The 17,473-nt window shown below is 36.9% G+C and overlaps 1 protein-coding gene across 3 annotated transcripts in view; it reads right to left on the reverse strand.

Moving 5' to 3' along the window:
- Nucleotides 1–260: 260 nt before the first annotated feature.
- GRIK2 (glutamate ionotropic receptor kainate type subunit 2) overlaps nucleotides 261–17,473 on the reverse strand; it is a 454,658-nt gene continuing 437,445 nt past the window's right edge. For all 3 annotated transcript variants that reach the window (XM_080390031.1, XM_080390033.1, XM_080390030.1), the window contains one exon: nucleotides 261–17,071. In XM_080390031.1, coding sequence (XP_080246157.1) covers nucleotides 16,907–17,071 — 165 coding nt within the window. In that variant the 3' untranslated portion in view covers nucleotides 261–16,906. The remainder of the gene's footprint in view (nucleotides 17,072–17,473) is intronic.

Here is a 17,473-nt window from a genome sequence, read left to right on the forward strand (position 1 = left end):
TGACTGTAGGTCCTTTTCCTTGTTTCCTGCTAGAACTCACTGCTGGTTTTCCCCTAACTGGAAAGCAGTCATGGATGAGAATCAAGGTCACAAACTGACCACAGATGGGGATTCTCCCACCCCCATCACCAGAAAACTCACAGAGCTTGTGTAGCCCCGGGCAGTATTTCTACATAACAGGATATCATAGCCTTGTGCCAGAAAACAGAGCTGGAGTTATCCTGGAAATAGAGTCCCTCTCTGGCTAGCCAGCACCTCAGGAACACAGCAGCTTTGGAAGGAACATGCTCCATGGGGGAACAGGCTGCTTGACCACCAGCTGAAACAAAGTAGGAGGGTCTATACCACCTGCCAAAGGTTTTTAGTATAGGACAGCATGATTAACCACACAAACACAGTTAATATGAAGAAAGCTATAGTCCACCTTTCACTCTGTTTTATGCTTCAGAAGAAAACATTTTAAAAAACAATCATAAGAACATTTCTGTTATTTAGTGTGCCCTTACTTAAAGCAGCTGTATTTCAGTGCTTAGAGGAAACTGCCTTTCCACAACAGCTAGCTAACCAGTACACAGAACTATTTCTGTCGCTTGCTCCTGCTACAGCAAGAGTTAAAATATATTTGTTATGCTTACCTTTCTGTGCTGCCTCATTGAGAGTTACAGGCACTGAAGCAAAATGCAATGCTCCCAATTGAGTCATTGGACCCAATGCTTGATCCTGAGAGGGAAAATGTGCAGCTCGCAAGAATGAAGTCTTTTAATTAACTCTTTGCTACAGATGGCAACGGTCTTCACTGTTTCTTACAAAACATCAAATGCTCAGATATTAACATTTTTAAATTACTTTGTTGCATTTATATTATGAAAAAGTACATGGAAAGTCAGAGTGGTCGGTAGGTTAGCGCTGCAAGCCTGTGTCGAGAAGCTGCAGAAGCACATGCAGGAAAGGTGGGAATGTGTGGTAGAGTCACTGTCAGCAGTGTGTAAACATCACCACTTATTATGCACCTTCACTGAGGATCTATCTCAGAACAATGCAGACTACCACACTTATTGTGTAATATGCTATTCAGTCTGACTGCTTTTATTTCCACACCTTTTCCTCATCTCAAAGTGAAAGAAAATTGGAACAAAGGCTTTCAAATTGTGTGTCACGTCCTTGCTATTTCTTAACACATTGCAGCTCTAAACCTATAATTAACCAGGCTGACGCTTTACAGTTTCTTGGGTTCAGTAAGGTGTGTACATCATATAAAGTCACTGAGTGGTTCACAGTATCAAGGAAACAAAACCTCATGACTCCAGGCTGCCTCATGGCACTGTCCAGCTTACTTTGTGTGTATGTCTGTCTGATTTTTCAGAATATTCAAGTTCAGCCATTAGCTGTGTCATTTATTCCCTTACTTTCCTGATGATCTGGAACTTTGTCAGCAAATAACCTTCACACAAGGGAGCCTTTAAACAGCACCTCTACAAACAAAGTCACAAGAGCAGGCTGCTGTGATTTTTGTTGCAGTTTTCTCAGTTTGCCTCTGTTAACAGTGAACAATAATTACATGTTTTTTGTGTAACTGCCTAAAAGGTTGTTCTCTGTGTTATGGTAATTTTTTCAGTGAAGTCCACAAGAGACATAATTGAATGAAAATGGAATAATTAGAAAATGGCTCCTGCAAATACTTAGGGTCTAAACACACTTGAGTTTATATGCTGCACACAAAGGTAAATAAAACCTTTTAGAAAACTGGTGTCTTGCTCTGACTGTTTAATTATTCTTCCAATGACACCTTTATGTATGCTGGAATACACGCTGGAATATTGAGATAGACATAAAGAATTTGGCAAGTTCTGTCACGTCTTCCTTGTCTAAAGGCTCCGGTGACAATGGCAGGCAAGGAAAATGGAAGGGAGGATGCACCAAGGAAAAATGTCATGTCTGTTATATATTCTTTACAAGACCTAGCAGAGGGTTGGGTACTGTAAGCAACAAAAATATTTAATCCCCAAACTCTTTAAATCATCATTGCTGGTTTCATTTTCAATTTACATCTTCACTAGTATAGTTTATATTTAGGTTTACTGTAGTGTTGACAGGGTTTCCATAGTCTAAAGGATATTTTTAAAGCTTTAATAATCTCGAACACTCACCAAGCTCGTATTCCCTCATCTTACCTTGTTAAACTGCCTGTAGGTTGATTCAGTGCTATAAGTGCAATCTTTTACATCAGATCCTGTAAACCCAGTTTCTCAGCTCAAGACAGAGCACAGGCTCTTCACTTCTAAAAGTCCCCTTTGTCAGGAGCCCTCCCAGCTTTTGTAGAAAGCTCATCTTGCAAATTCCAAGTAGACTAAAGACTGGCAAAAATCAGCCATTTGTTCTCTTGCATTTGCATAAAAAATATTTAGGATTAATAAAATCAGGAAAATAAAAGAAGTGTTTTGCTCTAGCTTTAAATGTGAACATGACTAATTTGTGTCATATTTACTCAGCTTCTGTTAAGTTATATTTTTCAGGGAGATGACTAAAGCTAGACTATCCAACTATCTTGGATGAACGGGAGACCAAAGGGGAAATCAGAATCACTCAGGACAGCAAAAATCACCATTTATTTTATCCTTCCATTCTGCAAAGAAGCAAAAAGAACTAGTGCGTGGAGGAACACCAGACTTCTGTGTGCTGGTTATAGTAGCTGGCTTGCAGAGGCAACAATAAACTACTCCATACAAAAATTAAATAATTCACTCTAGGCTGGAAGAAGAGATAAAAAGGTCAGGATTATGTCCACAATTTAGTCAGCCATATGTTCACGGGATACAGGTGGTGCTATACATTGTTTATTCTGGAAGCTTTCAACCAACATAAACTGAAGTAGCAGAGATAGTATTACTTTAATTCTCTTCTGTTCCTTTTTCTTTCTCCTTTGTGTTCTTACAGATCTAGATGTTGAATTTCCTTGTGCTACTAAAATTTTCTTCACTGCAATTTTGCTACAGTTGGCAGCTCTCTGCATTACGGTGTAGCATCATTCCCCAGGAAAAGTTATCTATTCTGCAGCCTCAGTTGCACATTTTCATTAGCCTTTACATGTCTCTTCAGAACCATACAAGCTTCAAAGAAGAAAGTCTCAGCACAAGCAACACAGACACAATTGGTAACACTTCCTTTTTAAAAGGAATATGCCAGAAATATTTCAGAAAACAAAAAATGTCAAGAACAAGGTCAACCATGGATGATTTGTGCTTACAAAATCCCAAGACCAACATGCATAATATTGTCTTCATAACAGTATGCATAGTATGTTGTTAAAGGCTAAAAACAAAAGCAAAAAAAGTTTTCAGTCTTAAGATTCATCCTTAGAATTGTCTACAGTTAAAACAACAGAAGGTTAAAGACAGGATTGAGAAATATTCTTCATTTTGGATAAACTGTGGAAAAGACCCTTCTTGATCTTTGCTGTTTTACATTTGGGGAATGAGGGTCGAGAACAGATTTTTAAATGCTGTTCAAATCATTCAAGTCAGGGTTAAAGTGCTTTCAACATGTTTTCTTGTGATAAAGTGTTATCAACTATAATCCAAGCTAAACTAGAACTCCCCATCTTGCAATCCTGTATTCAACATTAGCTTCCTCTGCTGTTTGAGCTCTGTCATTCAGCTCACACCGGGAAAGTTCCTCAGGACCATTGGTTAGGAGGACCATGTATACAGCAGCTGAAATTATTTTAAGAAGATGATCTATTATATCTGAGGATCTGTTATATCTGTTCCAGTCTTGATGAGCGGAATGAAAATATAAAGCTACATATTTTAATGTTTAGGTGTGAGTCAGACTCTAAAAATACCAGATGCAGTTAGGTGCTTTGATTGCCCTGCCACTAAAATGGGCAGAGTTTAAGAGAGTAAGTACAGAAATAACACCAAGTCAGTTCTATTCACTAATGGGCCTTTGATCATGTAATAACCCCTCCTGCAGGAAATCCCTTGATGGCATGTTTTCTTACTTATTACCTTCCCCAGACAACACTTACACAGAATTGAACTAACAAAATGAAGACAAAGACAAATTTTTAGACAATGATTCTTCTTTCCATTCTCATTTTCTAACTCCCTCCCTGCACAGCAGTTACGCAAATCTCTTTTCACAGTATCAAATAAATGTTCCATGAATGTAATGTTCTTCACAGTAGAGGAAACACAAGCAGCCCAGGCTAAAGAGGAGAAGCTACAAATGACACAATGCAGCTTGCAAACAGCTATCAGTACAGACAGAACAGAACACCATACAGAATTATACCAGGATCACTGGCTCTCCTAAGTTTAAAGGGGGGGAGGGGGAGGAGAAAAAGTGTGGCAGGGGAAGAAAAAAGAAAAAAAAAATAGACAAAGACAGGTAAGGAGGGACCCAAGGCTGGTCAATCTTCCCTGCATATTAGTTCTGTAGGCCATATCTGAAAATATGCATAATCTCATTAACCTCTGACTTTCCCTTTGTTACCATTCTAAGTTGAAGCTCCTGTATGTTTCCTAACTGGAGAATGACAAGAAACAGCATGATGATCCAAATGCACATTCAGGTCCTTCCCTTACAATCTCACAGCTGGGCAGAGCCTCTGACTGCTTCTGTTGTCTCATGCCCTGGCAGCCACAGCAGGCCCCTTTGGCTCATTTCCCAAATGCAGTTTATGCAGAAGTTCTCTGCAGACTCCCTCTAGCCCATGGTCTATCTAGAGCTCTGTAAGAAAGGAGTATCAGGGCTCTCTTTTCCACTCCAGAATATCTACAGCAGGGTTGAAAAAGAACTAATATCCTTTTGGGAGGTGGGGATGCTCAGCAACTGTTTGAATAAAAAAAGGATCATGTCTTTGAATCTTGATTACAGACAAACTGTGTTTAGCACAAAGCTTGATTTATGAAACAGGAGCCTTGAGACCATAAGGGATTAAGTCAGATTTTGGTGTAAACTGAACCAATATCAGGATGTCTGTAATGGAAAACTACATGGTTGATCATACCGTCAAGGAGATTTGGGTGGAGTGAACACAACTTTGGTCGGGGTCTGACACATTTACAGTGCAAACAGAATTGTTTTGGCCGATTACACAGCTCCTAGAGATTTCTCCATATCACTGAACAGAGCCACTTATTGCCAGAGTTTAAATCTGATCATTATTGGTTTTGTATTTTCTGTGGACAGAAACAGAACTACATATAACACTCCCACTTTCTCATACGGACAACTGCAAAATTATTTTCACTTTATGTTTCATTGCAGAAGGCGTCACTATTTTGTCTTTTTTTTTTTACAGAAATGAGACATGGATTTTTCTTTCTGTCTGGAAAATGTAGTATTGTTATGTGTTAACTGAGATACAGCTCCTGAAAAACTGAGTCTGTCTGCATTAACATACAGAAGTGTTCTTCAACTAGGAGAATAATAGCAGGTAAAAGAGCAAAAACTTGGGAGAGGCACCTGGTCTGTACTGAAGAAAAATAAGTATTGCTACATTGCTGTCCCAGAGAAAGTCTGAATAGCAGAATGTGAAGATATCAGGAAAGAACAGATATGGAATAAAAGTGAGCTTTCCACAGTTCATGGCTCTCTCTTACAGTGATAAAGGAAGAAGAATAAATACCAGGGAAAAGGAGAGATAAAATGACAACAACAAAAAATAAAACATGATCTGAAAGACTGTGCCTCCAAGCAATTTAACAACACACTTTTTCGGGCACTGAAGAGGGTTTCTTATTTTTTTCCTCAGAAATGTTTATTATTTGTACTTGTGGATATCCAAGTTCCACTACACAAAATAGGAATTGAATTACTAATAGCTGGTGGTTGCTTTGGGAAACAGCATTATGTTTTAGATGGTCCTAAGAAGAAAAATTCTGCTTTAAAGACATTCTGAAGTGGTGCTGTTTTGTGTCTTTTTCTGTCCCAAAACCAAGCATATGTGGTGGATTTTCCCGTGCTCTGCTGCATTCTCCTCACTCAATTTGCAGCATTCCAGCTGCAAACAAGCTAGAGGGAGAGCTGAATGGAGCTACATTGTAGAACTTGGCTGGCTTCAGCACCTGATACCCGTCCAGGCAAGGAAAGCTTGCAGAGCAACTCTGGGTGCTCATTAGCAGAGGTGCTGGGGTGCCACCTGCTGCAGAACCCCCCTTCCCAAAGCAGCTGTGCCTAGGAAGGCTGGCCAGCATCCAAGCTGAACTGGCACCCCAGGCTGTGATACCTGGCCTAGGACTCCTGTTACTAAGTTGTGCTAGAACTGACACAACCCAGCATCCTTTTCTAGTTCCCTGCAGGTACAGAAATGTGTTCTTGTAGTATTTCTGTCTCAACTTGGGAGGGAAAGGATTTTTATGTAAAAGGAGACTAGATTTTTATCATTGCCTACAGCGGTTGGTTGTGATAATCAATAGCTCACTTAAAGCTTCTCATGAGCTGAAAACTAGTCTTCCCTCCCTCTTTTTCATTCCCAGTTAGTTTTCTGCAGAAGCAGAGAGATCCTTCTCATCATATGGCCACAAAAAAAAAAAAAAAAGTATAGAGAAAGAACAGGATCTCTCCTGTTGGTAGCAACCTGGATTTATGCTGCACTGAAATGGCCATGTAACCACAGTCCACACACATAAAGTATTTAGGAGACTGCACACACAGACCTTCTATCTAAGTTTAGGCAACTCACTTTTTATTGTGTCACTTATTCCATTCTGTAAATTGGAAAGAAATAGTCAATGAGGTAATTATGAGGATGTAACTATTAATGCCTGTTATGAAGATCCCCACTGGAAATATATTCTAACTAAAACTTTACAAAAAAAGTTAAACCAGAAAATTTCTTTACAGGTATTGAAGAACACAAACAAAATATCAGCTTCTTCAACAGATGGAGATATAAATATATGAGTAAATTTAATCCACAAGATTTTTTACCAGTCTCCAGTATGAAAAAAGGACATTGGTTACATCTTTGGAAACTTTTAATAAAATATCCATAATTTTCAGCAATTATTTCAGAATTATAAAAAAAATTATCCATAATTTAGTTATCTGAAAGTCTTTAAAGAAACTGACACGCTGTATGGGTTTCAATGGAGTCAATTGTAATTATGAATCATCCAGATTATTGAAAAGAAAATTTAAGAGAATTAAATGATGAAATCTCTTATCAGCCACTTGCTGGTTATCTGACAGGTTTAAAAAGAGATTGATATAAGTTTAGACATTGGATTAAAGATCGCTAATGAGAAGCTGAAAAAAGTTTCACTCAAGAATACGCAATCTTATCTGCCTTTTTATACACTGAATTTTAACACATGCCTTACACTCAGTCTTCAGTGGATTAATAAGTATTTACATTTTGATTCCAGATTTATAATTTTTAGATCCATTTCCTAACACGTTTTAAAATAAATAACTTGAGCTACATTTATGTATTCTGTTTATTTTTACAAGGCCATTTGTCACTTTAAAAAGAGACAGGAAAATTGTAAGATGGGTCTACCTGGAAGTCCAGGAAAGCAGACTTCATTTAGTAATCAGTGCATCAATATACATAGTTCGTTAATAAACCTCACCATGTCATATATGAGTAAGCCTTGATTAACACAGGCAAGTGTGGACTAATACATTTTAATTCCTGTAATTTACCAGCCCAAATATTCTGTTAAAGCTCTTATTACTTTCATTTATGCTGGGCAAGTTGTTAGATAAGTGGCACGATTATAGCATACTCACCTTCATAATGAGTTGTTAAGAAAAATGGCTGAGCAGGGACAGCATCCATTTTAAAAATTAATCTGTGCCAGAAGGGGGTTCTGAACTCACTGGGCTCAGGATCAAATTTCTCATAACCTTTTCCTAACAAGTGAAATACATAAACCTGGTTAAAATCAAAGTCTGTAGAATTTAGGACATTCAAGCAAAGCTCACACTGTGCAATTTTTAGTGTCAAAGATGTCAATATTAATTATAATGTGTTAAGAGCCCAACATCCTAATAAACAAATGGCAAATCCGGTCATTCATTTATATCCTAGAACCAGACTCCTTCTAGTTTATCTAGCTTGTATTCATCCATGGATAACTTGTTACAAAGAATATACTTCATTCTATCTGCCATTGAAAATGTAATGGCACCTTGTAGTGTTTGTCAGAGCAACAGTTTAAGAATGGCTAATTGATTTATGATAATTTTGTGAGGTTTTACCAGCTTCCAAAGAAATCCTGGTAGGTTTGTAGGCTAGGTGTGTAGATAAACTGAAGTCCCAGAATCTCTGTAGTCATATTACACTAATTTTGTTCTGTAAATCACAAAAGACTTAACAGATGTACTGCTGATGTGTAGCATCATTTACCTTGGTCAAAACAATGCTAGTAGTACAGATATTTTTTTTATTACAGAAGACCAAAACACATTGAGAAGAGTTGAAGAACTAGTACCTCGGAAGCGAGATAGATACCATTCTGAGAAACTACCTACTGTTTTTTCCTTATTGCTGTTATGTAACATTTGCATTTTGTTTTCATTTCATTTTTTTGCAGGTCCACTACATGAACACAAAGATTAAAAATAAACAAGAAAAAAAAAAAAAAAAAAAAAAAAAAAAAAAAAAGAAGAAGAAGAAATCCACTTACCAGGACAAAACCCAAAAGGTAAAGAAAAGGCAATGAAATTGCAAGAAAAATGAAGGAGTTGTTATCATGAAACTCAGTCTGCTAATAGCATGTATCACAGGTTCACAAGTGAAATATGAGTTGGTTCACTGTCTCATAGAAACTGAAATGATCCCTATGCTTAATAGGTAATTTCTAGAACAAAATGTTAGACTAAGGTTTCCTATAATGTGAACCCATGTACAAAAAAAAGAAAAGGAAAAGAAGATAAAAGTGTAGCAATCTGAATATAATACCCATCACCACAAAAGAAAGCTTTGAAATGAAATGTGAACTACTGATAATTTCAATAGCCTAGTTGTAATTGGGTTATTTTGATTTTAAGGGCCATATGTTGTCTCCCTCAGCCTAAATTCTGGCCAAACATCAGCTGCCTGGTATAACACTTTATTGATCTTAAAATATATAGGAACACACAAGACTTCAAAGCAATTAGCTAGTAGTAGATTTGAGTTAATTTGGGGACCATTAATTGTAAGAAAAAAGGAGGGAAAATGAAAAAGCCTGATAAACTTTATCAAACAGAATTACAAATATAGATGTACCTCATCTATGCTTCTTGGAAACGTTCTTCTGAATCTAGGACTAGTTCTAATAATGGCTTCTATTTCAAATTCTTTTGGCAATTTGAAAACTGCACATGTGCTTCTGCAGTTACCAAGTTCATATGAGCATGTAACTTAAAATCATACTGAGAGTTTACTGAGTAATAGGATAGTATTCTGGTCTAGAAAAGCTTCTGGATCACATGAAGCTTGAACACAAAGAGCTTTTGCCATTTTTTTTTTCCCCCATGTCAGGCATTTTGCTTCAAAACTTTCAGACAGAAAGATGAAAACATGCCCACTAATACGGTATGCTGAATATGACTATCTATTTTGAAGCAACCGAACAGTATGAAAAGTTTCAAAACAGAACTGTGCACTAGCTGCTTACAGTCACCATGCTGCTCACTCTTAAGGTAGCGAATATTGTCCACCATGCTTGCAGAGAGGAAATTTTCTTAGGTTTTTTTACACCTAGTCAGACAGGTCATCAACATCTGAAGTCCAGGTGTACAGATATTTAGTTGTGTTTCTCACATTGCACAAAGGAGGAGTGGTTGATAAAACAGATGTTTCTGCTGCTACTCAGAGGGATATCAACAGGCTGGACAGGTGGATAAACAGGAACTTCATGAAATTGAACAAAGGGAAATTCCAAGTCCTGCACCTGGGGAAGAATCACTCCATGCACCAGCCCAGACTATGGGTGAGTCAACTAGAAAGCAGCTTTCAGAGAAGGACCTGGGCACCCTGGTGGACAAAAAACTAAACATGAGCCAGCAATGTGCCCCTGCATCTAAGAAGAGTAAAAAAACCCTTGGCTGTATTAAGACCATTGCCAGCAGATCAGGGAAGGTGATTCTTCCCCTTCTGGTTAGACACATCTAGAGTGCTGGGGTCCCCAGTACAAGACAGGGACATAACAGAGTGAGTATGGCCCCCAGCAAAGGGCCAGAATGATGATTAAGGGATTAAGCATTTGTCATATAAGGAGAGGCTGAGACACCTGGAACTCCTCAGCCTGGAGAAGAGAAAGGTCAGTGGAATCTGACAGAAGGAAGACGGAAGGAGACACTCCATGTCCAGCAAGATGATATGAGGCTGTAAGCACAAACTGCAATGCAAGAAATTACCTTTAAATGTGAGGGGGAAAAAACCTTTATCACTGTAAGTGTAATTGAACACTGGAAACAGAGAGGTAGTGGAGTCTCTATCCTTGGAAGTATTCAAAACCTGAATGGAAAACATCCTGGGCAATGTTTTCTCCTTGACCCTGCTTTGAACAGGGGTATTGGGCTCAACAGTCTCCAGAAGATACTTCCATCTGGAGAAGTCATTGGACTCAGCAATTCAAAACCTCAGTGATTTTGTGATTCTATAAGAGATGCCTCAGATAAATACACAAGTAATATTTACTTATCACAAATAAGCATTTTTAACATAGACATTAATCCATAGAATGGCTTAGCAGATGTACATACCAGAAATTTCTACTGATTTACCTGAACCTAAATGGCCCAGCCAGTTAGCATGTTCAAAGCACAAAGAGAATGATATGGTTACCAACAATGTGTTTGGTTGCTTTCCATTCCCTGGGCTTAACAGCCAGCAGTCAACTTGTAGGAAAGTGACAAGAAACAACCTTTGGCATAAATACATCATAAGGTTCGAACTTGGACCTTCAAAACCAAATTGCTATGAATTTGGTCTGTGGTGGGTGATGTAGCCCAAGGAAACATTAACAACACCTCAAATCTTTACCAATATTCAATCTTTTCATATAATTTTCCAGGTAAGTTTAATGTGGGACTAAGTATCTTACTTCCTCCAATCAAAACTCCTACAGTCATGGCAAAGAAAGAACTCTACAATTTTTCTATTACTTTTAGCTCATGCTAGATTTCCTAAGTTTCTGGGAAAACTATGCATAATTGTATGACAAAGAAAGAAAAGCATTCTCTTGGCTCTGAGAACTGCTGAAAGATGTTATCTATGTACAATTTCCAGTGTATACTTCAACATCCAGAAAAATAGTGTTCATCATTACAGAGTGGCATTCCTTGAAGAAGGAAAAGGTAAAAGAGAAAGCTGATAAGTTTGTCCTCAAGATTAGATGCATCTTTTCCTTTTCGTTATTTACAATGAACATTGTTCTCAAATTCCCACAATTCTGTCATTCCAGCAGTCATAGAAAGCCAGTGCTGTTGGATAGGAGCAAGGGGAAGTATTTCTTTAGTTAATTAGAATTACATTTCATTAAAAAAAAAATCTAATTATATCCATAAAACAAGTAATAAAATGGAATTGGCATAGATTTTGACAATGAGAGTCTTGTTCATCTAAGTGGGCAGATACAATGACAGAAGGCAAGGTGCCTGGTGTTCAACTTAACAAATTGCTAAGTCATAGCTTTTCCAAGCTTAAACCAATTAAAAGTTCTCTTTTGCAAAGCTTATCCTGCATATAACCCCTTTTTTAATGTGTTAACCTACTTTTCCCATTTTTAATGAAGCTGATTTCATAATAAAGCCTTTATAGAAGGTATGTAAACATGATGTTCTATATTCCTATACCCCGACGATGTAGGGAAATTTCCAGTAAGATGAGTCAGTGTGATAGCTCCTTTGGGTTGGTTTTATTATTTTTATTTTTTTTTTTAATTCTATTTCTATAGTGACTAGGATTTCAGGCAATGAGCTAAAACAATATATTACTAGACTGGCAGTCAAATCAGATCACTATCACTTCAAACATCATTTAAGAAGATCTACTTATTTTATTATTTATATAGCTCCATAGTTCATGGTGCTACATAGAACAAATCAAAGACAGATTCCCTGCCCCCTAAGAGCTTACAGTCTAGGCAAGTACAAGAACAACAGGAGAAGATAACACAAGCAGGGGACAGAGCGGGATAGTAAATGAAAAGAAGAAGGACAATTAGATTACAGTCACATGAAAAGCTAATGTGTTTATCTTCATGGTTACAAACTGGGGAGATGAGGTGTTTGAGTAACTTTATTTTTTAATTAGAACTGTATTTTATAGGAAAGTGAGAAGAAAAGGGTTTTAAAAAAAATTTGAAAGTGTCGGAGGTGCTTATAGGAAGGCAGAGAGGCAAAACTGGAAAGGAACAGGACACTAACATTTGAAGCTGGAAAACAATGATCTTGGATGTCAGATGAGTCAACCTCAGCAATCCCTTCTTTTCCTGAATATCTCTGAAAATATGACAAAAAGCACAGTTGCTCCTGTACACCTAAATACAGGCTGGTGTCTAATTTTGCCTTTAATATTGTACCAGTACACATTTGGCTGAGGCTTTTAATATTGTATCAGTACATATGTGGGGATATATTGGACAAAATTTTTATTCCTCTGAAGAAGGAGTTTTGACACTGTTTTCAAAGTAGTCTGCATTTCAACCATCATATTTTGTGATTGTGGATGGGTTTGGAAACTCTAATGTATTTGGAGACTAAGTGAAGTTCTGTTGAAAGTACTTTAAATATTTTTGTAATATCCTTAAAATAATAATAGTACTATAAAAAATATGTTGTAGCATTATCTTGTACCTCTTTGGATGCTATTGTCTGCTCATGACCCCTTTTCCCTGAAAACATTTTGATTTTGTAGAATATCAGGGCATTTCTCCTACTTCTATTTGAGGCTTTAGATTTTGATGGTGTTTCTTTCTTCATAAATTATGTCTTTCCCATTCTGAAATATTAACCAGTTAGTGTAGTAGGGCTAAAAAGTGTTATTTGGGTTTTGTGGAAGACTCTATGAATGCAACCTGGAAGGAGTAATGCATAAAGCCTCAAGTAATACAAACTTGAAAGAAAAGGCTGTTTCAAACCTACACTGAATTCTTCAACTGAAAATTGAGATAGAAACTTCAGAAAGCAATATCTCATACAAAACCTGCCAGATACTCCCTGGATATGTTTGTATTTGTGTTTGTTTACCAAAGGAATACTTTGAAAGGGCCTACTGATGTCTGTAATTGGCCAAATCCTCATTTACTATAAAGCACCACATGTCTTGATTTCATCCAACTATTTGGCTCTGAATTTTCACTACTGAATCTTCACAAATACATTTATCAATAAACTAAAGGATTTTTTGTCATTTATTCTGAAATATCCACGTAGTTATCTATTGCTATATAACCATGCTGAGGCAACCTAAAGATCTAAATTGTGTGTCTTGCAAATCTGTAAAGGTTATAGACATCTATCTTCCTTGAAACAAATACCCGGGGTGGGGGGTGGGCAGAGAGGGAGTGGGGGTGGGGAATAAAAAGGAGTCTTGTTCCGTTTTTACCTCTAATTGTCATCCACCAGATAGCACCATATAACTGAGTTATAACTGCTTTAAAAGTCTTCTCTAGAGTGACATCCAAGGTCAGTCAGAGAAGCACCCATCATCCCGTCCTGGGAAATCAACAGACTAATTGACTTTTCATATGAAACCACATAACGCAGTTACATACAGATTCTGAATCTTCATGGGCCAGATACTCACTTTATTTTAGCTGGTATAGTTCCATTCATTTTAATAAAACTATAGAAATTTACACTACATAAGAATTTGGGAATTTCAGACTAGCTATTCAGAGGTCTTTCAAACAGGAATTCAAAGTCAGAATTGAGGTTTTCCTTCACAACAGTGAAGGGAAAATGAACTGTTGAGCTTTTTGGAGCACAAAACTACTCCAATACAAAAGTACTATTTTCTGCTACTTTGGGGGTAAACTGTGTTATTTTTCTTTACATGTCTTAATTTTCTGTGAAGAATACAGAAATAATTACTAATGCATAACAAAGTAACATTATGAATTAATGTATGATTTTTAAAAAAAGCTATTATCCTACTATGAATCTGTGGAGCCATGCATTTCTAGTCTTGATCTTAAATACAAATCTCCAGTTACTTTGCATATTTCCCTTAATAATGGAAGGCTGAAATTCTCACTAAAATTTTAATTAAGCCACACTACTTCTGTGTTAAGATTTTTGTTCCTTTGGGGACTTTGGCCCAGTAAAACATTTGGGACCTATCCTGCGTTCACACTTACTTTGGCTCACATAAACTTACTGAGAATTAGTCATGTGCATCAAGGTACGAATGGAATCCTGCTTATTTCAACACCCTTAACGGAGAAAAGAAAGATTTGTTTGAACATAATACAGCATTTTATTACATGATTTTACAAATTTTATTGTAAATCATCAATCAAATGCAATAGCCAATTTTTTTTCCCATTCCAAACCACCATAATTCGGAGTTTTCATTGTGTTGTATGACAGTTACTTTCTTCCCCTCTGTATTTTAAAGAATTAACTTAAAGTTGTATTACGTAAGTATACTCATTTTCAGAGTCTTTGTTGAAGGTGTTTTTATCTTGTTTATACTTCAGACAAAGATAACTTGTTTTCACAGAAATGGGGATGAAATTCTCACAAATATAAGAGAATTTGCTTTCTCAGTCCCTGTTCATGATGGAAATGGCCAGCTCAGTCTCTATGAAGATTTATGAGAACCAGGTAGTAGACACAAACCTCCCCCTTCCCCCCAAATTTCATGACACAATTTTTACAATTTGAATGATATATCTTATACTTTTGTGCTAGAAAGATCATGATAAAACTAAATTAAGCCCCAGTAAACAAATGATCTCATTGCTCACCAATGACTGATTATCTATGATAATTTTAAAGGGTTGTTTGTTGTTGGGTTTTGTTTTGTTTTTTTTTTTAATTAGTCAAATTATTTTCCATATAAAGACCAACTTCTTGATCTTTTTTGGCTGACATAACATTCCTACACAGTCCATTCTATACATTTTTTGTTGAGATGCAAGTAAATTTACAGTAGACAGAGGTGGAAGATTCAGCATTTCTAGGGCAGCATTTCAAAATGTTATGTCCAGGAACTCATCACAGGCAGGACTATACAAATTAGATTTGAAGCAGCTAAGAGCCAGATTCTGCAAAAACTTATTATAACGTGCTGTACTGGCTTCTCTCAGAAATCCCAGCAAACTCTCTGGCTGCGTGTTTAGTGACAAGAATCGGCAGGATAGGGCACTAAACTGAGGTTAAGTACCAGTATTGACACAAAGTACCATACGTATGTTGCTCAAATCACACAGCAAAAACAAAACAACTAAAACTGACATAATTTTAATGCGCTTTTTTTTTTTTTTTTTTTTTTTTAATTTAGTGCATTGGATTCAAACAGCAAACCGGGTGCACTTTAACTATTATCACAATGTGGTCAAGAGGTCTGTGTCTTTTACCATTTACACACAATTGTTCATGACAGCATGTTATCAGCCTAGTGGAAACCAGGGGTGTAGCATGGTAAGCAGTGGTGGTAGTGCACCTATTTTTTATATTATCTAACTTGAAAATATGTCTCTTCTAAGATTCCTTTTTCTCGATAAAAATAGTTTTCACCAAACGTTGGTGGTGCACACGCACTACCATTCATGCTTGGCATCACACCCCTGACAGAAACACATGTTCTTATTTTGTTGATAAAAAGTATTACAAAAATTTCCATACAAAAACTATTTTCATAGAAATCTTGCATTTCCACAAATAAACCTGAACATTTTTTTTTAAAAAAAAACTGCTCAAGAATTTTGTTCATTTAATATTGTGACTGTATTGAAAAATGCAGTCCTCCTTAAAGTTCTCCACATTCACTTCTTTTAGGTGACCCATCCCACTTCCAATATTAGCGAGAATTGCACAGGCTCCATTGAGTTCAATTAGTAGCAGGAACAAGGGTTTCAAAACCCATTCAGTCTAAAATGCAAGCCCTCTATGTGTGGAATACACTGTTTCCCACCCCCTAACCCCCTTTTTTCACAATTAAAGAAAAAAAATTAGTTGCTTATATCTAAGGGTTGTAAGATACATTCCTCTGTACTAAGGAAGCTTTCTTTCATCTAAAAATTGGGTCAAAATTATGGATTTTTTTTGTTGTTTTTTTTAGATCAAAGTTCCAGCCCAGGTAAAATTAAGTTACTGATTTTTTAATTATTATTTATTTACTTAGTTCAGTGACACAGACAGTCCAAAAGCAGGTGAGCATCCTCATAATTATCCTTTATTCATGGGATTCGTGTTTCTTCACTTTAACATTCCTCCCATCCAGGAAACTCATATTGCCTGTCCATATGGGTAGTTTCTGTCTACCAGCAGTTACCAACTCTTCTATGCTTGGAAGTTCAGATGAACATATGGTTTCTTGTTCCACTACAGTTCTGAGATATTTCTTTTACTAGACTCCTTCCATAGTTAGTATCATCTTGGACATTTATTCTCCATCTCCTGGCAACCGTTGAACTTCAAAAGGAACCTGTAATTTCTCACTGAGACTGCATTTGAAACCAGCCACAAAACTCACATGGAACTTTCATTCATTCAGAATGGTGGAAACCCATGACGAACAGTGTAACCCCGCATAACTTGGTTGATCCATGATGCTTGTGATTCGAGTCTGGCCATTGCAACTGCTGAGATCACAGAGTCTCTAGTTCATAGACACAGCGGCATGAGGTAACTCATTTTATTTTGCACAGGTTGCATATTTCCACAGGAAACATTCTCGCAAGGTTGTTTGGAAAAAAGATGACAGTTTGTGCTTGGGGTATTTGGCTTCCCAGCTCTATGCCATGGTTTCTTTACCTGGTAACCTTCTGTCATTAAACGTGTGCATGTTGATAACTTCTTCTGTTTTCACAATAACAGGGGCCTGTGGCTTGTGTTTTAATCGACGCTGACACTTCAGGGACATCCTTAGCTCCTCTACCATGGCACTACAGAAGGACCTCTACAGAGGGAAATAGAGGAAGAAGAAGAAAACAATCTGTAAGAAATATCTAGCTGCAATGTCTGGAAGCAGATTCACTCTATTGGCACAGCCTTGTCAGTCCTGTAAGTTTGCTATGTTTCAGCCCGGAGCACATAACAAATTGCTCTCTTTTAAATATGCATCACATAATAATTAAAATTAATCATCAAGCTGTGATGACTCAGTGAAAAAATCACCTTGTTTCTACAATTATTTATCTGGCAGCTACTAACTATGGATGCATATGATACATAGCAATATTTCCAGCAGATGTTCTGTTAACATAAGTTAGCCTTACAGGACAGCAGCTGAACGTAACATGTTTATTAAAAATTCAGTATTTCAATATAGTAATTTCATTTCTATATGATTTAAATAGCT

This window comes from Falco punctatus (genome assembly GCF_963210335.1).
Source record: "Falco punctatus genome assembly, chromosome: 5".
In the NCBI taxonomy this organism is placed as follows: Eukaryota; Metazoa; Chordata; class Aves; order Falconiformes; family Falconidae; genus Falco; species Falco punctatus.